Source organism: Erpetoichthys calabaricus, chromosome 11 (genome assembly GCF_900747795.2).
Source record: "Erpetoichthys calabaricus chromosome 11, fErpCal1.3, whole genome shotgun sequence".
Lineage (NCBI taxonomy): Eukaryota > Metazoa > Chordata > Cladistia > Polypteriformes > Polypteridae > Erpetoichthys > Erpetoichthys calabaricus.
In genome coordinates this window covers 164,012,019-164,038,546 of record NC_041404.2, presented here as the reverse complement: position 1 = coordinate 164,038,546, position 26,528 = coordinate 164,012,019, and the positions used below count along the sequence as shown (strand labels likewise).

The window sequence follows — 26,528 nt, the reverse complement described above, 5'->3', positions numbered from 1 at the left end:
AACTTATTTTGGTCTGACACACAGTTTTACACCTGTCTCTTCAGAAATTGGGTTAAACCAGTTACTAGAGCATGCTGTGCTCCCTTTGAAATGCACATAGAACCCGTGTTCCACTGCTAAGTAGACACAATTGAATACTTTAAACAAGTATTCCCAAACACAATTTTATTCTATTGTTATTCAAAAAACTATTCGAGGTATAGGTTATGAGGGGCTCAATATAAATCAGAAGCACATTTCAAATGAGTGAAACTGAAACAGTGAGTGATGTTCCTTAAGGCTTTTAAATTAGAGGCTGATAGGTATTGGCCACTATTTCCAGTGATTCAACTTCCATTATTAGGGCTTTATGGCAGTTAAAATAGACTATGGAGGGCGATAAAAACAGAATGGCAAATGAGAGCAGTCTTTGACCCGAGTGAACCCTCTGGATTACAACTCCCTGTCATATATGTAATGGACAAGTGCTGTCAGTCTGTGTCTCCAGGCTTCTGCAGATCATTTGTAATTCCCTCAGGGAGCGCAGAAGGTCAGCTGCTGTTCTGATCACAGATTTCACAGTACTGGAAACATGCTGTTGGGTGTCAAGGGTTTGGGGGTTAATTTATATGAAAAACTGGCATCCTTTACTAAATTTCTACAACTGAGTAAGCCCTCCACATGTCAGACTAACATATATAGAGGTGTTAGGTTGTATGATCCTGATCTAGTGATGGAGGGCAGTTTGCAGAAGGGGTTTGATGAAAGCTGATGGACCCATTTGATTTATCTGAGAGTTAGGAATATTTATATTATACATCTTTTTATTTTTCAATATATATATATATGGATCACTGAGTTTTGGGTGGGTGACTTCTTTGATCTGACATTTGGTTTTCTACCTATGATACTAATGCTGGCAGTTGCACTGTGGAATTCAGGAATTTATTAACCACTTCAGCAGTTTCCATCCATCTCTGAGATTTATCAGGATATACAGTATCTTCCACCATACTACCATTTCTCAACATGTTTTTCCATTGACTGATCAAGACTTAAAACTCTATAACTCAAGCCATTAGTTCCTTTTACTTCAGGCAGACAGAAATGAATTCCCTTCCTTTTTCACTGTTCATCACACTCTGTCTCCTTTCTGGTGATTGAACTGACTTCCACAATGAAGCATGTTGAACATGAGGTTTCTTCATCAGTCTCTTCACATTGTTGACAGAGTCCTCGGTTAAGCTAGAAGGAAAATATGCACCTGAAGAAGAGTGGCAGCAGTTGAAATCCCACCACACACTTCCATCTTCTCACTCTGTCTTATCCTTGAATCATTAGATATATATATTTTTTTAATTTATAGATCATAGGAGCATTTTTCCAAACCCCACTGTGATCTCTTAAAACCAACAACATGGCTTATTCCAATTTCTTGTCCATAGCTTCCCTCACAATCCAGAATCCTCATCCACAAAGAGCAGTTTCTGTTGTAATGGCAGTCATGGCTGCTTCTCATGCTAACTCTGTCTCCAGTCAGTCATATGTTTGCACATTGGGTGGGTCTCCTGCTGACCAAAAACTTCACTTATTTTATTTCACATACAATTGATGACACTGTTTCTCATTCCTAGGCAAGTTTACTGAATATATAATACATAGAAGTCAATGTCTGGATACATAAAGTCAAAAGTACTTTATAATTGAGAACAATTTTAATATATAAAATCAAATTTGTAATGTGGGGTGAATTTTGAATATAAGAAGATAAACTTCCCTTCCTGCACACTTTATTGTATTGTAAATTTATTTTTAAATTAATTCATTTCCCATTATTGCTCATCAATCTACACTCAATAATCCTTAATGGCAAAGTATGAAGATGTTTTCAGAAAGGTGTGCAAAAACCAAAAATGTAAATCTTTCATTAAAAAAAGCATTCAGACTCTTCATTCGGTATTTTGTAGAAGTGCCTTTGGCAGCAGTTACAGCTTTGAGTCTTCTTGGATAAGTTTGTATAAGCTACACACACCTGGATTTGGGTAGTTTACCCCATTCTTCCTGGCAGATCCTCTCAAGCTCCATTAGATTGGATGGGAAGCGTCTGTAAACTGGCAGGTTCAGGTCTCTCTATGGATGTTCTATTGGGTTTAAGTCTGGGCTTTGGCTGAGCCACACAAGGGCAGTCAGAGACTTGTCCCAAAAACCATAGGAGTGTTGTCTTGTCTGTTTTCTTTAGGTTATTGTCGTGCTGAACGGTGACTAATCACCCAAATCGCAGGTCATGTGCACTCTGGAACAGGATTTCTTTAAGAACCTCTCTGTAGTTGGCTGCATTCATCCTTCCCTGCAATTGTGACCAGCCTCCCTGTCACTGCTGCTGAGAAGCACCCTAATAGCATAATGCTGCCATCACCTTGCATCACCATAGGGATGACATTAGGCAGCTCATGAGCAGTGTCTGGTCTTTGCTCAGAGTTCTGCCCAAAGAGTTCAGTTTTTGTCTCATCAGACCAGAGAATCATTTTCTTCATCCTCTCAAAGAATTTTAAGTGCAGGCACAGGAAAAGAAGGAAAAGCAGGTGTGTGTCATACTAAGACTGAAATTAAAAAAAGGAAAAAGATGGATGAAGGCTGTAGCTGAACTCACCATACATGGAAAACATTCATACAGCCAACCATAACTGTCAGGAAGTTCATTAATTGACTATCAAAATATGCTGCCGTGTTTTGTATCGTTGGTCTCACACCTATATCTTCTCACATAGATAGATAGATAGATAGATAGATAGATAGATAGATAGATAGATAGATAGATAGATAGATAGATAGATAGATAGATAGATAGATAGATAGATAGATAGATAGATAGATAGATAGATAGATAGATAGATAGATAGATAGATAGATAGATAGATAGATAGATAGATAGATAGATAGATAGATAGATAGATAGCAGTAGCAGCAGATTTTCAGGTTGGCACAGAGTCAGTCAATTAATCAGATGACAAAGGTGGCCGCCTAGGGTGCTGTTTTCTGAGGGATGGCATTTATGAAAGTTAAGGGGCATGCACTCTGAACACCAAGGGGGGATAGTCATCAGGCTCTGTAGGTCCTGTTGCCCAATGGGCACCATTTTTGAAATTAAAAGAGTCTATGCTCTTTTCAGATATGAGAGTGTGCTCCTTAAAGTTTCCAGTCTAAAGGGGCACCATTTGTGCTATTGAAGGGGCGAACACTCCAGAAACCAGGGAGAACACACACACACCCACATGTCGTCAAAGTCTAATAATGCCACCTACCTGCTATGGTCAATGGGGGGTGATATCTGTCAATGCTGTCTAGGGATGCAAATGGCCTTGGCATCTAAGGTATGGCCCTGCTTGAGCCTGTTGTTTCTGCAGACTACCACATCTCATGGATACTTAATCAGCTTTAATTGAAAGTTTTGCTACTAGTTAGTAGCACTCTTTAATATTGGTCAGTTTCTTTATATCATAGGGATAAATACTCCAACATACCAATCTGTCGAAATGGCGTTGGGAATGAGGCACTGAGCCAAATGTGTGTGTGGTGGCATTTCACCTCACAAATTCTTTTTTGAAAATGTCCCTGGATGCCTTCCTCAGATGTCTGCCTCTGCTAAACTTCATGTTTTATACAAACAGGTCATGTCATACCCCCCCCACCTGCTCTTTAAGGAGTGCTCTGCATGAATATACAATTAAATGCATGGTAATGGAAGGTTTAGGGCACAGGTTTAAGCTCATTTGCTTCCTTGATTTGAGTGCCTTTTTTGTTTGAAAGCCAAAATGAAATTAACTCTGACAGATGGCAGCAGACTTCAGCACTCAGTGCTGCAGCAGAGTTTCAGACTCTGAGCTTTATTCATATGACAGTTCTTCTTCCACCTAGCTAAACATTGTTTTTATGGCATCCAAATGAAGAGATGCGATTAAGTACAAAGCAGGCAATACAGCCGAAAATGTAAAAAATGTCGTTTAGATAGCGGCTTATGCTTCACAGACCAGAAGTGCTCTGCTTCACTCAAATACTCTGACTTATGGTAACTTTAATAATAAAACTGTAATACCACATAAGCAAGATTTCAGATGTACTGTACATGTGGCAAATAGAGATTTACAATTTATTGTTTTAAGAAGCATGAAAAAGTGCCATTGCAATGTTTCACCCTGATTTTTTAAATTATATACAGCATATTTGTGGCTGGAAGGTCTTTTATTTTGAACTTCACAATCATTTAATATTTGTATAGCACCTTTTATAGTAAGAAAAATGACTGACCCTGTTACTACAATTCACATTGCAGCATAGTACAAAGCATCCCTATGAAGAAGATATTAAAGGTGGGCACATCACGGGGGAGAAATTACGTCTCACCATTCATCTCCATTGGCGTCCGGTGGTTAAGCATCTGATTCTGCACAGTTATAATGGCTATGATCTGCTCTCTTGAGACAAGAGCTACAAAGAGAGTGCAAACAAATTGGTAATTTGACTACTAGCAGTCTCCACTGCCTTTCGCCCCTCACATTGATGTGTTTTTTGCTAGTCAGTCAGTCAGTCAGTCATTTTCCAACCCACTATATCCTAACACAGGGTCACGGGGGTCTGCTGGAGCCAATCCCAGCCAACACAGGGCGCAAGGCAGGAACAAACCCCGGGCAGGGCACCAGCCCACTGCAGTTTTGATAATCAATTTCTATTTATTTTATATACCACCCTTACCAGCAAACATTATGAAAAGGTACTTCAGTAAGTAGTGCACAATAACAAGGTGATCTACAGCATAATTCTCATGCAAAGTAAATTCCTGAGTAGGTCCTGTAGACATCCCAGCATCAAGCTAGAATATAAAACGTTAAACTTATTGGGCATACGGTGGATTCAGAAACTCTTCAGACCCCTTCCCTTTTTTCACATTTTGTTATGTTGCACCCTTGTGCAAAAATCGTTTCAATTCATTTCTTTCCCTCATCAAGCAACACTCAATACCAAAGAAGAAAGTATTCAGACCCATTGCTATGACACTTGAAATTTCCCATTCCTGTCCCTTTCTATTGGTCTTCACTGAGATGTCTCTACATCTTGTTTGGAGTCCACCTGTGGTCAAGTCAGTTGATAAAGGCACACGCCCGTCTGTAGAAGGTCCCACTGAGCAAAAATAAACCCCATGAGGTCAAAGGAACTGCTCACAGAGCTTAGTGACAGGATTGTGTCAAGCAGCAGATTTGGTTATGACTACAAACCATTCTTCAGCATTGCATGGTTTCAAGAGCACAGTAACCTCCATAATTCTTAAATGGAAGACGTTTGGAACAATCATGACCCTTCACAAAGCTGGCCACCTGTCCAAATGAAGCACTTTTGTATGAAGGACCATGGTAAGAGACGTGACCAAAAATCCAATGGTCACTCTGGAAGAGTTCCAGAGAAACGGGGTAGAGATAGAAGAAACTTCCAGAAGGACAGCCATCACTGCTGGACTCCACTCATCTGGGCTTTATAACTGAGTGGCCAGACAGGAACCTCTCCTCAGTACAAGAGACATGGAAGCCTGCTTGGAGTTTGCAAAAAGGTACCTAAAGGACTCTCACAGTGTGGGAAGCAAGATTCTCTTGTCTGATGAAACCAAAATTAGTGTCATATTTGGAGAAAACCAGGCATTGCTCATTGCCTGCACAATACCATTCCAATGGTGGCTGCGTTATGCTGTGGGGTTGTTTTTCAGCAGCAGGGATTGAGAGACTGGACATGGTAGAAGGAAAGCTGAATGGAGCAAAGTACCTATAGAGATATCCGTAATGAAAATCTACTCCAGAGCACTGTGGTCCTCAGACTGGGCTAAAGGTTCACATTCCAACAGGACAATGACCCTAAGCACAAAGCCAAGACAACACTGGTGTGGCTTAGGGACAACTCTGGGAATGTTCTGGAGTGGTCCAGCAGGGCCCTAAGTATTGAACTCAATCGAACATCTCTGGAGGAACCTGAAAATAGCTGTCTGTCTACAGATGGTCTCCATCCAACCTGACAGAGCTTGAGAGAATCTGCAGAGAAAAATGGCAGAAAATCCCCCAATCCAGGTGTGCAAAGCTTGTCATGTCAGATCCAGGCTGTAAACGCTGCCAAAGGGTCTTCAATGAAGTATCAAGTACAGGGTCTGAATACTTGTGTCAATGTGATATTTCAGTTTTTTTATTTGTTATTGTTCTGATTTTTGAGCATCAAAGGTAGGGTACAAATTCCAGATGGGTTCCCATTTGAGTGAGCATAAATATCATGTACAGTAAAGACAATTATAAAAAAAAAAGTTTTGCAATAATTGAACAACAAAATTCATCAAGGGTTCAGGAATAATTTGAACAACTGGAGTAATGCTTCTATCCAGGTAGGCATGCAGAGCAGGAGAGAAAACGTCACCAAAGGCAAGTAATTGTTCTTATAGAGAAATGTAGAAATAGTTGTAATATTTGGGAAAGGTTCAAAGCATTTGGGAAACTGAGACTATGCAAAGTGGGGTTTACAGTAAGACATCTTAGCACAATGCAGCAGACTGCAATTCACCAAAGTGAGGGTCTGTACACCGCCAAACTGGACTTGTGCCACTTGTATAGCTGCCACTGTGATCCTGGGGAAGCATTTCAAAATGCAGTAGAGTCAAGTTTGTACAGACGGCAAGTTCACACAATAGATAATGAAAGAGAAATACAGAAGGAAATTAATATTGGCAAGATACTGTGTCATGTATCCCAAGAAGTGAAAGTCTGCATTTTTACAGAGACATTTTATTGGTAACAAAGTAAATGAAAATGAATGGATGGATCCCTTCCTTTAACACCTAACACCCATCAGCTACACTTCTATTTGGTATCATGTCTCCCTTATAATAATCCCTTTGAGGAGGAATTGTTTTTTTTTTCATTGAGCTTCACTATAGCTGAGGTTCCCCTTGCAACAGATAAAGATCTATCTATCTATCTATCTATCTATCTATCTATCTATCTATCTATCTATCTATCTATCTATCTATCTATCTATCTATCTATCTATCTATCTATCTATCTATCTATCTAGATCATATAGTGCCTTATCTATCTATCTATCTATCTATCTATCTATCTATCTATCTATCTATCTATCTATCTATCTATCTATCTATCTATCTATCTATCTATTACTGTGGAATATTACAACTTGCCTTGAACATTGTTGAAAACCTTTCAAAATTTAAATCGGCATCTGTAAATCAGTGTCACATTTGTACACTAACTATTGAGATCATAGCAGTCATGGTAAGGGTGTCTTTTTTTGTAAAAGTGATTAAAGGAGAATTGTGTGTCTGTTATAGGGGACAGTCATTTAAACACCATTTGCTGTCTCATTTTTGTTTCTACAGGCAAAATGTATAATGAGCTATCCTAATTTAAATTCAGAAACAGTTTTATTGGCATGATAATTAATTGTGTCACCAAATCATTAACTGTACAATAAACATTAATGATTAAACTTACATTCAAATCCATAATAATGCATCAGTAATAATAACAGTAATAAAAATGAGTGCATCCTGGTTGCAGTGAAGAACAATGTACCGCATAGAATTTGGAGTCCTGTTCAGTTTTTGGCTGTGTTCCTCCACTGTGCTCATTTAAGTTTCATTTCAAGGTCTGAAGTCATGTTTTTAGACTGATTATCAGTACCGTCCTGAAATGCTGTCTTCTCCTGAGGGACTGGTGTGTGCCTCATGCCTATTAGGCTTCTTGTACTCTAACATGGAATTCTTTCTCTTTTGCATGTTAACCTTTTACTTTGTTCCCAAATGCTCAAATTTATTGTGCTTTGTTCTTATGTTACATAATCTGTTGGATAATAATAATAATTTGCCTAATTCACTGAAGTCTCATAGGGGATCTAGAACCTATCCAGCAGCATTAGATGCAAGGCAGGAACCAAACCTTAATGGGGCACCTGTCTATCACTGGTTACTTATTATTATTATTATTATTATTATTCTGCAGTGGGTTGGCACCCTGCCCGGGATTTGTTCCTGCCTTGCGCCCTGTGCTGGCTGGGATTGGCTCCAGCGGATCCCTGTGACCCTGTGTCAGGATATAGCGGGTTGGAATTGACTGACTGACTATTATTATTATTATTAACCACAGTATAATCCAGTTCAGGGTGGTGGAGTGGCTGAGCCTGTCCCACCAGCTCTTAGAGAAAGGCATGAAACGACCCTTAAGAACTTAACAGTCAATGGCAGGGCCGCACTCACTCAAATGGGGGCAGCAGGCATTAGATTTCCAGTAATGGCTATTGTGGACTATAAATGTAATATTAGGTATTTAAGGTCACTTCTGGAAAAATATTTATATATATATATTTGGAACCATTTATTTAATAGTTGATTTTAATGGAATTGACTGTGTATGGTACCTGCGTAATATTGTGTATCTAATAAAATTAAGAGATTTTTTTTAAGGTAGATTTAAACTTGATATACTGTGGATGAAAAATATGAACCAATTTACAAAGTAGCATTAAAAAGATTCTAATATTGATATTCCATTTAAGGAAATTAGTGTTATTGTATGTTACTTTTTACTTCCAATCAAAAATTTTTTTATTATTTTTATATAATTATTATACTTGCTAGATACTGTATTCATAAAATGTAATTTTCCTGCAAGAGCCATGTGGTCAATCATTTTGTAATAGATTTAAACTCACATATACAGTCCACTGGTCAGAGTAAGAACATGAAGACTATGTGTACTGAATCTTGGTGCAATTCATTTAAACTGTGTTTGAAATATCTAAGGACTTGTTTAGAGTTATGTTTGTTTCATTTAGAATTACTATTGCTATTATTTTTGTGTGAAATCAATTGATGATTTTTGTTCTTTTATTTCTCTGTGGTTGCTGTTGTTTCATGTGGTTGCTTTCCCAGGTTGCTGTAGTTTCGGGTTTCTGCTCATTATGATGGCTACTCGATTTCTAAAAACATTTTACATGTCCTGTTTGACCTGAGACATCATGGTGGCCATGATGTTAAAGATGGTGGTACACATTGTCCAAACTTTATAATTTAAAATGTAGACTTACAGTAAATTACAAAAAAAATTGTTAGAAAAAGTATATTTCTGTTCAAATGTGCAAACATTCCACTTTGGCTTTTGCTTGTTTTTACTTGATTGTTTTTGACCCAGCATTTATCCGTATGCCAACCCTGGCCACAGCCGACAGTTCTACTGAGTTATCCTTTAGGCTGCTTAGCATGTCTGATGCTTGTAAATTAAACAAACGGACTCACAACACCCCCTGATTTTTGATCTCTTCTCTGTGTTTTCTGACCTTCTTTGCCTAGTCTGATAGGAGTTATTCAGTTACCAGCCATTGTAGTGGGTGCTGTTGGGCACTCATTGTTCGGACATGTGATGGCTGTTATGGGTGTGTCCTTGGAGGTCATGACCTGATTACTGTGACACAGCGGATATCAAAGGTTTTTCAAGCACTCTTTCCCTATCCGAGCTACAGATAAATAAATTTTAAAAATCTATCACTTGCTAAAATTGTTCATGCTTCGTTTGTTTGTGTGTTGACCTTTTGTCTTTGTTTCTTGCTTTTGGCTTTGACGTGTGGTTTTTGTTTGGTCTCCTGATTTTGACCTGTTTTGATTTCACATTCAAATTTCATCTTCCCTGCAGACATTCTGTAACATAAACCATGTAGATATTATTTATTGCTGTTCAATGTTCTGTATGATTATAAGTCTAACTTTTGCAGCTGATGTCTACTTTAATAGACCAAATTATGAAATCACTCCATGCCAGTCATTGCATAGCCATCTTATTTATGTTAAGCCTAAATATTCATGCTCAACTGTGGTATATCACACATTTCTGTACTGTACGCCATGCCCTAACAAAGTGTCAGTGTGTTCAGATCCATGCTTCTGCTAATTTGCTTTTTGTCTGTTTTTCATTTTCACAGGATACCAAATATCATACCGACTTGCAGCCAGCGACCCAAACAAATTCACCACAGTGGAAGTCGATTCCAAGTCCCTGCAGTTCCCCATCACAGGGCTTACCCCTGACTCAGCCTACATCTTCCGAATTGCAGCCAAAACGCAGCAGGGCTGGGGAGCCCCCGAAGAGGCTGTGGTGATCACGACAGAAAAAAGAGGTGACCTCTCAACTTTCAGTGAATGTAGATCTTAAGAGCTAAAAATGAGATGTATTTCTAAATTTAAAAAACACTTGCTGATCAGCTCTTGAGGCTCAGGTACCACATTCAAGTTCTGACTGGGACGTCTCCCATAAGGAGTCACCTGTTCTCTGTCTTTAAACTGTCAAAGACCATGTGGTTTAATTAACTATTGATGAGGAGCTGTCACTGTGTGAATGTGAATTGCGGTTTGCTTTGTGACGAAGATGCATAAGATTTAGACTTATGATAGAACTTTATTTGTCCCCAGGGCGAAATCTGGCTTAAGACAGAAGGTTTTTTTTTTTATATATAGTTAGCCACTTTGTGTTTTGGCATGGAAAAGGAAATTAAACAGAGAAAACTGATATTTTTAATTTATTCTGTGAAGATTTTTGTCAAGGGCGGCACGGTGGTGCAGTGGGTAGCGCTGCTGCCTCGCAGTTGGGAGATCTGGGGACCCGGGTTCGTTTCCCGGGTCCTCCCTGCGTGGAGTTTGCATGTTCTCCCCGTGTCTGCGTGGGTTTCCTCCGGGCGCTCCGGTTTTCTCCCACAGTCCAAAGACATGCAGGTTAGGTGGATTGGCGATTCGAAATTGGCCCTAGTGTGTGCTTGGTGTGTGGGTGTGTTTGTGTGTGTCCTGCAGTGGGTTGGCACCCTGCCTGGGATTGGTTCCTGCCTTGTGCCCTGTGTTGGCTGGGATTGGCTCCAGCAGACCCCTGTGACCCTGTGTTCGGATTCAGCAGGTTGGAAAATGGATGGATGGATGGATTTTTGTCAAGGCTTACTCCTCAGTTTTGTAATAGTTTATCATTATTATGATGGCTGTCCTTCGATCCAACCATGGTACCTTCCATCCATCCATGATGATATATTACAATACGGGGAAGTAACTGTTGACAAAAATCTTCACAGAATCAATAAAAAATCAGACATATGTAATAGGATGTGCATATGACTCAGGGCTATCTTAACAGCATTACAGACCCCCAGGCAAAGCAGTGCACTGAGGCCCCTACCTACACAACCACTCAGCAAGTCACAACATATATAGATTAGCATGGTATCCCTATGCTCGTGGGGGCCCCTGGGAAACTGCCCAGTGTGCCCATGTGCTAAGACAGCCCTGATATGACTTACTCCCTTAGAAAGGCAAATACTGTTATTAAAAATCCCCTTACACCCTGAGGTCATTTTTCACCAATATCTACCTGAGGAGGGGGGCATACCCAAAATAAAGCCTTATTATTCAAAAAATAAAAGCAGGACAGTCCATTTTTCACAAAAATCTGACAGATAACTTCTCAGATGTAATAGAATCTGTGTTTGTGTCAAATTTAAACATGCCTTTACTTAGAAACGGCTGGTAAACTAGGACAAAAAATAGGTGCTCACTGTAAAATTTTCAAATGTTTGTTTTCTGATGGCAGTTGTAACAAGAAAGACACGAGAACATTAAAAAAAGGTTTGGGGCAGCCACCCATATATTGTACCCTGGCTGCAAAGGGTTCATTTTGGTGAGTTGTGTTCAGGTTGAAGTCCAAAACAGAACTGATTTTGGTTTGATAAGATGGCAGCTTTAAAGGCCGTGATAGGAAGTGACGTCATCTGGACTGGAACCTGAAGTGATGTCATTGAGACTGGAAGTGATGTCATGCATAGCACCGAACCCGGAAGTGACATCTTCATCGGAGGGGGGCGGAAGTGAAGTCATACATGCCCCCAAATCCCCCCACCCCACCCCGGGCACTGGAAGTGACTTCATCAATAGCACCAGCACCTAATGGGATTTTCTGGAGAGAGTCTGCAGAGGACGGAAAGTTAATGCTCACCATCCCCTGGTCTGGCATGGTACTACTATTATATAGGCCCTCTAGCTGCCTCCCAATCGCACATGTGTGACACAGTATATGTCATGTAAAAGTAATGCCAGGCCATTTTTTTCACTTTTTTATTTTTTTCGTTCACTAACATCTACAACATCTATTTATAATTACATATAGTACTTTTCAAAGCAATTACCCTTACAGTTTAAGCAAAGCTAATGGCCAGGCAGCCCATCATTGTTCTCCTTAGAAGTTCCCTTTCCTTTTCAAACTGACATCTGGACCATGGAGACCTGCAGTGGGCAGTGTCCATCCCCAGGGTTACTAACCCCAGTTAACGAGGGAACACAGAACCACAAAATGCATACATTTTCACTGTTTTCACTAAAAAATCATCAGATCATCATTTAATAAAGCTTTCAGGAATCCTTATCCACCTGTTCTTATTTTTTGTTTTTGAACGGTTTTATTTAGAGCTCTTTTAGCAGATAATTCAGATTTGTTTGTTGCATTTTAATGTTAATCCATGGTTGTGCTGCACTTTTAATGACAAACTATTAGAACATTAGAATTTTTTTACAACAACAGGTCATTAAGCCTAACAAAGCTTGCCAATTTGATCCACATAAGTTCTTCTTCAGGAAACACAAAAGTTGTGTTTTCAAGGTCCCTACAGTCCTACTTTCAACCACACTACCGGCTAAATTCTTCCATGTGTGTAGGGTTTTCTATGTGAAGAAGAACTTTAAAAAATTTGTATGAAAGTTACTGTTGTTTGCAACTGTGTTCCCATGGTCTTGTTGAGTTCATTTTAAAGTAGCACACTTGATCCACTGTACTAATTTCTTTCAGAATTTAAAACACTTCATCAGGTCACCTCTTAGTCTCCATTTTCTTAAATTGAAAAGTTTCTGCTCCTTTAGTCTTTCCTCATGCAGCAGGGCCATCTTAACAGCATTATAGGCCCCTGGGCAAAGCAGTGCACTGGGACCCCTACCTATGCAACCACTCAGCATGTCACAACATACCGTATATACTTGCATATAAGTCGGGTCTTGAAACCCGAAAAATCGATCATAAAATCAGACCCCGACTTATACGCCCGTTCAAAAATGCGACCCTTAATTTTTTTTTTTTTTTACATCTTCTTGCCTTCTCCAGTCTCATACCAGTTTCTCAAACACATCGAATTTTGTTGCAGCAGTGCAGTTATCAATTTCTTTCGCCACTTTAACAACTTTTTATATAAAAACAGCTTCATATTTTCTTTTGATCGAACACTCCATCGTAGATAAGGGATGCTCTTATGATAAAGGTGTATAATGGTGTAAGATACAAAAAACAGAAAACAGTGCAAACGTCACTTTGGAATAGTTTGGGTATTACTGTGTGGTCACGTAGGCACAATACATGGAAAAAAAGGCAGTGTACTCAGTGGTTACTCTCTCAGGTGAGTGTTAGCATGTCATAATCTCTTGGCCCAATAGCATGAGTTTTCCGCATTCGATTTATATGACCAAGATTATATAATACCAGAAATTATATGGTAAAATCAAGCCCGACTTATCTGCGGGAGAACTTAAACGCAAGTATATATGGTACAAAGATTAGCATGAGCCCCTAATGCCCAGCGTGCCCTTGCGTTAAGACGGCCCTGCCATACAGTAGCTCACACCTCCAAGTCCTAGAATCAACCTAATCCCTCTTCTCTGGACTTTCTCTTGTGCTGCTATGTCTTTTTTGTAGCCTGAAGACCAAAACTTCACACAGTACTCCAGATGAAGCCTCACCAATGTGTTATAAAGTTTAAGTATTAACCTTCTTTGACTTGTACTCTATACATCAAGATGCTATGCCACCTAACATTCGGTTAGGGTTCTTAATGGCTTCTGGGCATGGATTTGATGTAGACGGTGATGAGTCGACTATGACTCCTAGGTCCATCTAATAATGGATACTTTCAAGTTTCATACCTCCCATTGTGTATTCATACCTAAAGTTTCACCCTCCTATGTGTAATATCTTACGTTTACTAACATTAAATTTCACGTACCATAAATCTGTCAAAGCCTGCATACTGTTCAGGTCCCCTCTGCTTTGTAAAAGATGGCATACAGAATTCAAAGGCTGCACTAGAACAATGTTGAACCCTGCTCCTGTGAACGTTGTCATCTTTTCAAGTCACCATCCCCATGATGCAGTGTTAGGGCACACCCCGGTGGTGCTTCCTGCAATCCAACGATGCACAAATCTTTTTGCAAAGAGCCATACTTCATTAGTTTAGAACAAAAGCACACTCCAGTCAGCCTATTAATTGACATTTGGTTTCCTCAAATTGGTCCCTGTTTGGCATACTCCAGCAGGAGATAAGAGAGTTGCACGCCGCTGCTTAGTGAGCCAGGTGGAAGATGCTAGAAAGCAGAACTCAAATCGCATGGCAACTGCAAATCAATGCAGAGCAGGTGTTCCACTGAGCTCTCCACTCCAGCTGAGTGACTACTTTTCAGTTTCATTTAATTTCTTCCTAATTTATTCGCTTATAAATTCTGTCAAAAAAAAAAGCAACAAGGCAGTGCACAAACCCTATTTCTATTTGATCATAGACTGTTTGCAGTTCTCTTTGGCACGGTGATTAATGAGACTTCTATGGTAAGATGCTATTCATTTGGGGGTAGCAAAGCTCATTCCCAGGCTGTGTGCCCATTTCGTATGGGATTTCGCTGAAGCTAACAATAAATCTTTATTCTTTAGAGCACATTATGCAACAAACACAATCTCAAGTCACTATACGCAGTGAACAGGATATACAGTAAAATATACAACATGAAATTCTCAAACCCAATTAATCCAATTCAGCCTATCACAGCTGTACAGAGGGCAAGGCATGAATGAATGCCAGTCCATGGCGGGACTTACAGTAAAAAAAGCAATGGCAAATAATGAGCATCTTCATCAAAAGTTCCTTATTCAGTTGGGAAGGTGTAATAAAGGATGGATATGGATGGACAGGCATCCCATCTGGGTTGGTTAGTAGTACCATTGCCATTCGGGAAGCCCTTATGAGAGAAGGACAGAGGGAGACTGCCTCCCGGGGCTAGGTTTTCTTCCTGTACACTGGGTGGCGGTACCCCTCCTGTTTGGACACCCATAGTTTTGCTGAGCAGTCCTGTTTGGATTCTCGGGTGCCACTAGGGGGAGATGTTGGAAGCAGACTTCACTGTTACAGGGAGGTTCCACCGTACCCAGAAGTGCTTCTAGGTGGCAATCCTGTTGCACCAGAAGTACTCCATGGTTTGGGTTGAAAAGCAGCCGCTCTGCCTCATCCCGGGGATCAGAGTTGGGAGAAGGTGAACAAAGATTGCTTGGATTAGAGTGGAGGTAGAAAAGGAATTGTAACTATGATTTACCAGGTGATAAAAAAACTGTAAAGGGAATTTTGTTTAATAAAAATATCTTTCTTTAAACCTGAGACTCATTGGTTTGGTTGTGTCAGAGTGTATAGGGTGAAATATTCCAGATAGTTATTAAAAACTGTACAAGTTAATGTACATTTAAAGAACTATTTTAGCAGGTAGATTTAGTCTAAAGACTACAGAGGCCATCCGAAGCATGCATGGTAAGCAGTGATGTCTGGATTTCTGGATTTCAGTAAAAAATCCGTATACAGTCAAATCTGTAAGTATTTGGACAGTGACACAGTTTTCGTAATTTTAGCTCTATGTGCCATCACAATGGGTTTGAAATGAAGCAATCAAGATGTGACTGAAGCATAGACGTTCAGCTTCAATTCAAGGGATTTAACACAAATATAGTATGAGCTGTTTAGAAAAGACAGACAGTTTTATACATGATACCCCTGTGTTCAGGGGCTCAAAAGTATTTGGACAAACTAATCTAATCATGAATGTAATGATCATTTTCAATATTTGGTTGGACTGCCTGATGTTTGGAACCCATGGCCATCTTCAAGTGCTGGGTTTCCACCCTACTGATGCTCTGCCAGGCCTTTACTGCTGCTGTCTTCAGTTGCTGCTTGTTCGTTGGACTTTCTGCCATCAGTTTTGTCTTCAGCACGTGAAATGCGTGTCCAATTGGGTTGAGGTCAGTTGATTGACTTGGCCATTGAAGAATATTCTGCTTCTTTGCCTTCTTTCGCAGTATGCTTTGGCTCAATGTTCATCTGTACTGTGAAGCAGTAGTTTCATCAGTTTTGCTGCATTTGTCTGAGTCTGAGCAAACAGAACAGCCCTGTACACTTCAGAATTCATCCTGCTACTTCTGCCAGCAGTCGTATCATTAATATACACCAGTGACTGACTTCCATTCGTGGCCATGCCATACCACTGCCTTCACCATGTTTCACAGATGATGTGGTTTTCATCAGGTCATGAGTCATTTCTTCTCTTCTCCGTACTCTTCTCTTTCCAACATTCTGGTATATATTGATCTTAGTTTCCTTCATCCAAGAAAATTGTTCCAGAACTGGACAGGCTTTTAAAAATGTTTTCTGGCAAAGTCTAATCTGTCCTTACTATGCTTGAAGTTAACCAGTGGTTTGCACCTTGTGGTAAACCTCCTGTCTTTACTTTCATTAAGTCTTCTCTTGATTGTAGGCTTTAGCAATGATAGGTCTACCTCTAGGACAGTGTCCTTGGGTTGGCTAAATGTTGTGAAGGGGTTTTTCTTCTCGAGGGACACAATTCTGCAATCATCCAGCACAGTTGTCTTCTGTGGTTTTTCAGACCTTCTGGTTTAGCTAAGTTCACCAGTGTGTCCCTTCTTTTTCAGAATGTGCCATATGGTTGATTTGACCACTCCTGGAGTTTCTGCTTTCTTTCTAAAGGATTTGTTTTGTTTTCTCCATCTAATGGTTGCCTGTTTTAACTTGCATGGTCTGCTCTTTGGACCTCATATTGAGAGTTTTGAGAGTGACAGTTTCCAAATGCAAATTCCAGACTTGGAATCAGCTCCGGACCTTCTACCTGCTTAATAATTAATCTTCACCCACCTGGCTATGGAACAGCTTGTCAGTCAAATGTCCATATACTTTTGATCCCCTGGAAATGGGAGGGGAGTAAACCCCTTAAAGTAAAGCTGAAAGTCCATTCTTCCATCACATAATGATTGATTTATTTCAAATCCATTGTGGTGGTGTACAGAGCCAAAATTATGAAAATCATTTCATTGTCCAAATACTTATGGACCTGAATGCAGATGGTTTCATCTATGTTAGTTATCACTATGAAAACCTGGAATTTGAGAATCTAGACTATCTCAGGTTTTTCACACATTTCTGCAATATAAAAGTCAGTCCAAAGATATTCTGGGAGGACTTTGCCTAATGTATCAAACCACACTGCTAATGGCATCCCAAAGTGTTTATATAAGCAGCATAGCCACAGATCCACCAGGCCAAGTCAGGCACCCTGCATCTGCTTTCTAGCACATTTTCAAAACAGCTTTCCATAAATGCCTTTTAACCCTTCTGTCTGCTCTGCAGGTGACCTCTTCAGAGAAGGACTCAACGCATTTCAGTTTCTCTTGTATAATAAAAACTTACATGAGCGAAAGGGATCAAAGTTAGAGGAGATACCCTGACCTCAAAGAGAACAGCCAGAAAGCTCTTAGGTTTCTTGATAGTTAAGTTCCTTGACAGTTTTTCAGGCTCTAAACTCTTTGAAGCTCTGATTTGTTTATTTTCTTTAAATTGTATTAACAGTAAAAGCCTTGTGTTTTTTCTTTTTTTTTTTTTTTTTTTTGCTCTTGTTATAAGGTCCTTTCTGTTGAGAGCAACAAAACCACTGAGTGGAGCACAAGCAGGAGACAATAAGATTGGCTAACAGTACAACTGCGTACTTACAAAAATTTCTTGTTTGATATTTATCCATCTTTGTTAATTTTGAAATGAGGGAAGCCTTTTCCCTCAGCACCGCTTTTCATTACTACACAGAAACACCAGCACCACATTGTTTCTGATAATACGGTTGACTGATCAAAAAGCCCAGCTTTTCTAGCACTGTAATCCATTATATGACTAATGGTTCATTAACTTACGCTATCCTCATATACTCCTGAATAGGCTTGCATTTCTGGATTTGGACAGTTTATCCCATTTTCCTGGCAGATCCTCTAAAGCTCTGTCAGATTCAATGGGAAGCATCCATAAAGTAACATGTAATGACCTCTCCAAAGATGTTCTATGAGGTTTAAGCTTGGCCTCTCAGAGATCGTCAGAAACATGTCCTGAAGCCAATCCAACATTGTCTTAGTTGTACGTTTTGGGTCATCGTCATGTTGAAAGGTGAAATGTCACCCCAGCCTGAAGTCACACTCACCTTGGAGCAGGTTTTCTTCGAGGACCTCTCAGTGTTTGGCTGCATTCATCCTTCCCTCAATTATGATCAGTCTTCCTGTCCAGTCACTGAGAAGCACCCCCATAGCATGATGCTGCCTCCACCATGCTTCACCAAAACAGAACCGTACAAGATGCCCAGTAAAGTATATTTTGTATTTCAAAGCATCTTGAACTTTTGAATGAGTGTTTTTTTACCTTTGTAAGGAGCAGTATACATACAGGCTACTTAGTCAATCCACAGCTAGTACTGCTGCACATTTGTCATGTTGCTTCCAGGGCTCCACTACTAAACCACATGACACCAACGGAGTCAGGGAATCCATTTTTAAATATGTGGCAGAAGATTATATTTGCTATTCTTTGTGTTTTTAGAAGGATTAAAGAAGTCTGAAAGATGTCAGAATGATGAGCACCTTCATATTACGGGATTGATTTATTGTGGATGACACACTGCACTTTGGACACTGTTTTGGACTTGCTTTTTATTCACAGAACTTTTGTACTGTTTCATCATCCCCTTGCTTGGTGTGTTTTGTCCTCATCGGCCACACTCATTTCAGTTACAGTACTGACGGTGTCGGGTTCATTATAGAAGAGAGACCAAGGAGCCTACCCACACCACCACTTGCCACACCACAATGTTATCACGGAGGTCTACAGAGAGTTCCTTGGGCTTCATGCGATGTGTTTGTCCTGACATAAAGTGTGAATTTTGATCTTATATATGCAAGTGTGTGCCTTCAATCAATTCACTTTGCCACCATTGCACTCCAGTCAAGTTCTAGACACATCTGAAGGAGAATTAAAGCAAACCCTAAACTGAATACTTGCACGAGTGAGAGGTTTCAGATTTTTTTAGTAAATTCGTAAACTTTCTGAAGTCATTTTTTCATTATGGGTTATTGAATGTACAAAATTAAATCTAGAACACAATAAAGTGTGCCGAAAGTGAGGGGGTCTGAATACTTTTCTGAACCCACTGAATTTATTTATTTACTACAAATATAAAAAGGACAGTTGTTTTCAAGCTTGTAAAGTTAGAGCACTGAAAAGGCACTAAATAGGCCTTTCAGAGTCATCTGTGTTATTTTCCGGGGCCTTTGATGGTGTGCTTTTCATTGTGTACTATCTGGTGGTCTATTCAGCAACCTTAGCCATGTAATTATGTCAAAGGTGGCAAGTAAAAATTGTTGTACTGTGGAATATGCTTTCTTGCGACTGAAATTCTTTGAAGGTAGTAATTGTGCAAATCCTTACTGTTCACACATTCAAAGCCTTTATTTATGTCATTCAAAATATAAAAGCTCTCGGCAATGTAAGTGCACACTCTGAAAAAGCTCTCGTGATAGACTTCACTTAGTAAAATCCATGGGATTATCACAGGAAAAAAGTAATAGTTTTTTTTTTTTTTAAAAAAAGGGAATTGTTTTATAAAATATAAATGAATGTGTAAAGCTGGAAAGGACTGAATGGTAACAATTGGAAAGGGATGTCCTACTGAAGAACGATACTAAAATTCAAAGCTTCTTAATGAATGGTTTCTAGGCCTATGATGGGGGATTATAAAAACAAATTGCATTGATTAATCAGCTTTTAAAAATTCTTTAGAGGCAGGTCGGTGGCAGAACGTCCAATCAATGGCTGCTTCATTACACTGAATGGGCGCTTAATCACAATCAATAAAGTCTAGATTTAAAATTAAACAATTATGGCTCAGCCTGTCAAGTTTTTTTGCCTCAGATCAATACGGCCATGAGATGTGAGACCCAGCGAGCAAAAGTCTTAGCTGGGGCATCAGTTTGAAATGGCTTTCAACATAATCACTCAGTGCATTAGCGCCAACTTCATAATCAATGTCTGCAGCCTTAGGAAATTAACCAAAAACAGAATCAGACAAGACGCCCAGTAAAGTATAATGTATTTCAAAGCCTCGTGAACTTTTGTCCGAGTGTTTTTTTTATACCTTTTCCAGGAGCAGTATCCATACAGGCTACTTGGTCACTCCAGAGCCAGGCCTACTGCTGCTGCTGCGCATGTGCCAAGTTGCTTCCAGGGCTCCACTAGTAAATGACATGACACTGACAGAGGCTGGAAATCCATTTTTAAATATCTGACAGAAGATTAAATTTGCTTTCTACCCACAGAGGATCCTTGAAGAAATGCAGGGTCAACATCTTCCTCTGTTCTTTGTGTTTTAGAAGGCTTAAAGATGTCTGAATGATGTAGTGCTTAGTGGATGCAGAAGCTATGTGAGGTCTTGTTTAAAGTGGCTGAAAAGTCATTTTAATGAAAACCCTTGGAGGAACAATATGTGTTCTCTCCTCTGGTGGCAAGAAAGCAAAACTGTAAGAATTTAGAAGAGACGGAGAGAGAAAAATGATAACTAACCTTCTTGTTCATTTAAAAAAATGGTGTTAATTAATGTAACTTGCACAACAATGTATGTGAACATTCTGATTATATTTACTTTTTAACTATGACTATTACCACACTTCCAGTGTAACATTTGTACAGTAATACACAGTGTTTCTTCAGGGTTGTGCAGTGGAGCACAAGTGAAGTTTGAGCTGGCTGCCATATTGTGCTCAGTTCCAGCCCTTTAAACTCAAAGCTGCACTCTCTGGGTTTAAATTTCACATCAGGAGGAAAGTTTTCAGTAAAATGCAGACACACCCATTGAAGATGTTGAACACTTACCTTCTTGTAGTTATTCATCTATTTTTTTGTTTTTTCACTCTCGCCCCTAGAGCGACCTGAGCCTCCAAAGGAGCTGTTTGTCCCCCAAGAAGAGGTGCAATCTCGAAGGTTGATGTTGCGTTGGTTACCAGGTGGAGATGGGTCTTCTCCAGTGCGTTACTTCACAGTTCAGACCAAGCAACTGCCCAATGGAGAGTGGCAGACACACTCTTCGGCCATAAGTCACGACAGCACATCCTGGGAGATCAAGCGGTGAGCCATACTGAAGAGTTTCAATCAGATTTGGATTCAAATTCAGTATGTAGAAAAGGCTGGGAGGTTTGGATGATGGAAGGGTTTCAATTATTTAAATTAATTTATTTAGCAGGTAAAGTCTGAATTTTTAACAAAAACATTTTTTGTTGTTTTTGCTGTTGATTTCCCTACTACATTTCCTCAGTATAATTTTGCTAGAACATGCAGTGCCAGACCACCATGCTAAATAATCTCTGCACAGTTTAATCTCTGGTTGAAAACTTTATAGGTTTTAATAAAGTTATTTTTTGCATGTTGTCAATTGTTAAAATGTTCATGACATCTTTAAACAGTTATGCATTTTACTGCCATTCCATCCTATTCCATCTATTATATAGTTCCTTTCTATCTATCTATCTATCTATCTATCTATCTATCTATCTATCTATCTATCTATCTATCTATCTATCTATCTATCTATCTATCTATCTATCTATCTATCTATCTATCTATCTATTATATAGTGCCTTTCTATCTATCTATCTATCTATCTATCTATCTATCTATCTATCTATCTATCTATCTATCTATCTATCTATCTATCTATCTATCTATCTATCTATCTATCTATCTATCTATCTGCATGACCATCATCATCAAGTCCTTCCGTGAGAACCCTAAATACAAAGAGGACTATTTCATTTATGTTAGGTAGAATGCCCAGAGGAGGCTGGGTGGTCTCGTGGCCTGGAACCCCTGCAGATTTTATTTTTTTCTCCAGCCGTCTGGAGTTTTTTTTTGTTTTTTCTGTCCTCCCTGGCCATCGGACCTTACTCTTATTCTATGTTAACTAATGTTGTCTTATTTTAATTTCTTACTTTGTCTTTTATTTTTCTTTTCTTCATTATGTTAAGTGAGTGGAGCAGTGGGTAGCACTGCTGCCTCGCAGTTGGGAGACCTGGGGACCTGGGTTCTCTTCCCGGTCCTCCCTGCGTGGAGTTTGCATGTTCTCCCTGTGTCTGCGTGGGTTTCCTCCGGGCGCTCCGGTTTCCTCCCACAGTCCAAAGAGATGCAGGTTAGGTGGATTGGTGATTCTAAATTGGCCCTAGTGTGTGCTTGGTGTGTGGGTGTGTTTGTGTGTGTCCTGCGGTGGGTTGGCACCCTGCCCAGGATTGGTTCCGTGCCTTGTGCCCTGTGTTGGCTGGGATTGGCTCCAGCAGACCCCCGTGACCCTGTGTTCGGATTCAGCGGGTTGGAAAATGGATGGATGGATGGATGGATGTAAAGCACTTTGAGCTACTCTTTTGTATGAAAATGTGCTATATAAATAAATGCTGTTGTTGTAGTTGTATCTATCTATCTATCTATCTATCTATCTATCTATCTATCTATCTATCTATCTATCTATCTATCTATCTATCATATAATGCCTTTCTGACTATCTATCTATCTATCTATCTATCTATCTATCTATCTATCTATCTATCTATCTATCTATCTATCTATCTATCTATCTATCTATCTATCTATCTATCTATCTATCTATAAGTTTGGTTCTTACTGTGACAATCAGACAGAAATGCACCCTACTGTTTAGGCAGTGGGACCCCATAATGGCTGTGGTGTTTGCTTCTTTAATCCTCTCCACAGAGGTACTATGTCACTCTGAGCTAATAAACACCACCAGTGTTCATATTGTATGCTCTTAACAATAAAGGTGCTAGGGTGATTCTTCAAAGTGATGTCACAAGTGAACCATTTTTGGTTCCCTGAAGACTCATCCACATGGAGTTTCCAGAAAGAATCGTTATTTCTTTAGATCCATAACAGGTTTCATACATTGAATTACATGAACAGATGGTAGCAGATTTGTCAGAAGCCAATGGGTTCCTGATTTTAAAAGGACTCTCACTGCATGCAACAACACAGGCTAAGTTTGGGTTTTCTTATTCTGTTAATGACCTGCTAGGTAGCCTACCATACATTAAAGATTTCAGGTTTTGTTTTGTTTTGATTTTTTTCATATTAGAGAGTTTTTCAAAACAGAAACAACCAACTCTATACACAGAGAACCTTTCCCAGTATGAAATGGTGCATTGTCATGCAATGATTCTATGAAGGTCCACACAGACCAGTAAAGAACTATAAATTGCCATTAAAGAATCAGCATTTTCAAGAGTCTAAGAGGAAAAAGTGTCAATTAAATAACAAATCTAAAGTTTGACCAATACTTTAATTAATGATATGCTGGTCACTGGGGTGCTGCAGTCTCTCCTTTGACGTGTTGGATAAGCACGTCTACATTTCCAGTGTGTGACTTACTCTTTTTAGGTCTGAATGAAGTCAGGAAAGCTGTGCCTTATAGAAATCCCACTTATTGTTTGTTGTATGCCATATTCTGGTGATTTTCACAGACTCACGCAGTAGTCGTGGTGGTTTTATATTGTAATTGCTTGCACTCATAACTGCATCACTCATACACTCCCCCACCTCAGAACAGAGTGTCCTGGATTAGTTCACCTATTGTATCCTGGTATGGTTGCCATCAGTTTAATGACACTTAATTGACTAGTTTTCATTGTGTCCTTCACTGGGCAGCCCTTCTGAGGACCACAGCTCAGCAGTGAGAGGTAAAAGAGGTAATTTGGGGGTTGATTTGTAAATGGTGCTGTTGTTGGACCTGGCACTGGTGCATGAGTGGTAGTCTGACATTAAATTTTCCTTCTGAAGGACTCCTTGTCATTTTTTTTTGATTCGCCTAGTTACAGACACAGCTAAATTTCACTGTGCTGCTGTTTAGGTTTTAAATTTTTCTTCATTTCAGTTCAGTTCAGTTTATTGTCTCTGTCCCTTGCGGCACACTGAAACATAAGGCAGAAATATGCAGCATCACATTTCTGAAAGACACAGCAAGCACAAAATACTAAACAGAACATCAACAATTTAAAAAATGGGATCACTCCACATTCATTTATGATTAAATCACTTATAACAAAAAAAAGACGTATAATTATTATTGGTATTGCACATGCTTACATAATGGAGTCTTTGGCTGAAGGTAAAGCAGTTGACTGGATGGGTGTTAACAGCATAATGGCCTGAGGGTAGAAACTGTTAGGGAGTCTGCCTGAATGGTACGACATACCAGGATATCACTGACTGAATGATGTGGCCAACAGTTTGTTGCTCGGATATGTGAGGTCCATCATGATAGATGAGGATTTCTTCAGGCATTTCTTTTCATTAATGGCTCGTATGGACGGGAGTGTGGCACCGGTGATGAGCCCAGGTCACTTTAACCATGTCCTGCCACCATGCGGACTATCGTGCAGCTTTTTTTTGCTGACAACTAAGTAATATGAATTACTGTACAATCTTCTTCTTCACTTTATATCTGAACTTTAATATGCAGACCTTTAACAGCGTACTTTGTGCTGGCATAGGGTCATCTGTCTCTCTTTTCTTTCTCCTTCCCACCCGCCAATTTCAGCTCCATGGCTGATGCCAAAGCCAGCAATTTAAAAATCTCCCTGCATCAACTCTTGCATGAAAATCAGATCACTCTAATAAAGTCTTCCCCTTGATAACTGTGTAACTGGTCTTTTTCCATTTTTTTTTCTTCCTTTCTTTCCCGCTAGTAGGAAATAAATTAAGTTGGATACATTATTTAAGCAAATGCTTATATTGATTCGGCGACATCGACTGCATTTATTGCAATTGTTTTGTAGGTTCAGCGTGCTAGAATTTTGCGTTTTAAATATCTGCATCCCCACGGCCACCCTGATGAAGCAACAGCCTGTGTCAATTTTGCTGTCTTTGCATAACAGTCTGTGCATGTTTGAGCCATTAATTATTCAAGCTCAATGAGTTTAAAGGCAGATTGTGAGGCTGGGGTGAAGAGAGAGCGTTTCCCAGGATGATTACTCTGAGACAGAGGGCGCCTTTTCTGCATTTATGGAGTGGAAGCTGGAATGTCTTGCTTCAGTACCCTAAACCTTTTTTAGAGCCATTAAAGTGTCTGCTTTCTGTATATTTAAGTAATGTCGTTTGCAATAAAAACAAACTAAAGACATTTTTTTCCTACTTTTTATATACGGTACAGCATGCACTGCTTTAAACACACTTAGTAGGTATGGTAAGTATGATAAGCAGTATGTCATGTAAAGTTTGATGGATTTTACTCCTCAACGTATTGTAGATTTAATCAAAAAATTGTACGAATGTATAATTGTGCCAAACAAATTGTTTTACACACTTTCCACCAGTTTCGTTGTGGCAGGGGGCTTCACAGCCGATGAATGCAGCTTCACTTAAGCGGTACACTTGGCTCTTTATCACCTCTTGCACATTCACTCTTTCATGTAGAAGTTAATGAATTAGGGTCAGATCTGAAAGAGGACAACTGTACTACAGGGCCATTAAAATGATTGACTAGCCTCAGGCCATTTATGATTAATGAATCTCTGCATGAATATCATTTTTTGTACTTGCTCACTGTCCATTTCTGCATGCACTGGCAGGTTATTAAAGTCTGTTCACTGGAAAAGGTTTGTGAATGTGCCTTGTTGCCAACTTTAGGCCAGTTGGGTATGAAAAATTGTAAATTGTGCCTCCCTGCAGGTTGAAACCGTTCACTTCCTACAAGCTGAGAATGATGGCAACAAACGACATTGGAGACAGCGAGTTTAGTGCAGAGACTGACCCAGTGACCACCCTGCAAGATGGTAAGAGTACTATACTGTTTAACAACAAAGGCTGTGGAGTGTATAGGGAGGGGCACAGATCAAATGCAGTATATAGTAGCACTCAGAAGTTTGGAATCATCTAGAAATTTCCATATTTTTGATTAGTAATTGATGCATTTCTTATCATGATTCCATTAAATTGATTTAAAAATACACCCAATACATTATTAGTGTGTATATTGGCTATTACTGCTTGAAATATATATACTGTACTAGCCGTCCCCCGCGGCTCTGCCAGACGTAGTAATGAAACAGGACAGTGAGGAGGGCCCTACCTGGCTTCCTACTCCTGATGTGATGCTTCCCCCTCCCCTCAGCCTGCAGCCTCCGTCTCAGATTAGCGCAACTATATCGCTCCTGCAATCGAACTATGATTCTTAGCGGGATGAGAGAAGTCGCAAAACCAACCGGAATGTTCAAGCAAATTATAGAAAAAAACCCAATCTAAATCCGTTATGTAAT

General features: G+C 39.6%; 1 protein-coding gene across 1 annotated transcript in view; it reads left to right on the top strand.

Moving 5' to 3' along the window:
- Positions 1 to 26,528, top strand: part of sdk1a (sidekick cell adhesion molecule 1a) — a 1,749,737-nt gene that overhangs the window by 1,615,359 nt on the left and 107,850 nt on the right. Inside the window, exons 29-31 of the mRNA XM_051933783.1 lie at positions 9,994 to 10,188; positions 21,138 to 21,339; positions 25,942 to 26,045. Coding sequence (XP_051789743.1) covers positions 9,994 to 10,188; positions 21,138 to 21,339; positions 25,942 to 26,045 — 501 coding nt within the window. The remainder of the gene's footprint in view (positions 1 to 9,993; positions 10,189 to 21,137; positions 21,340 to 25,941; positions 26,046 to 26,528) is intronic.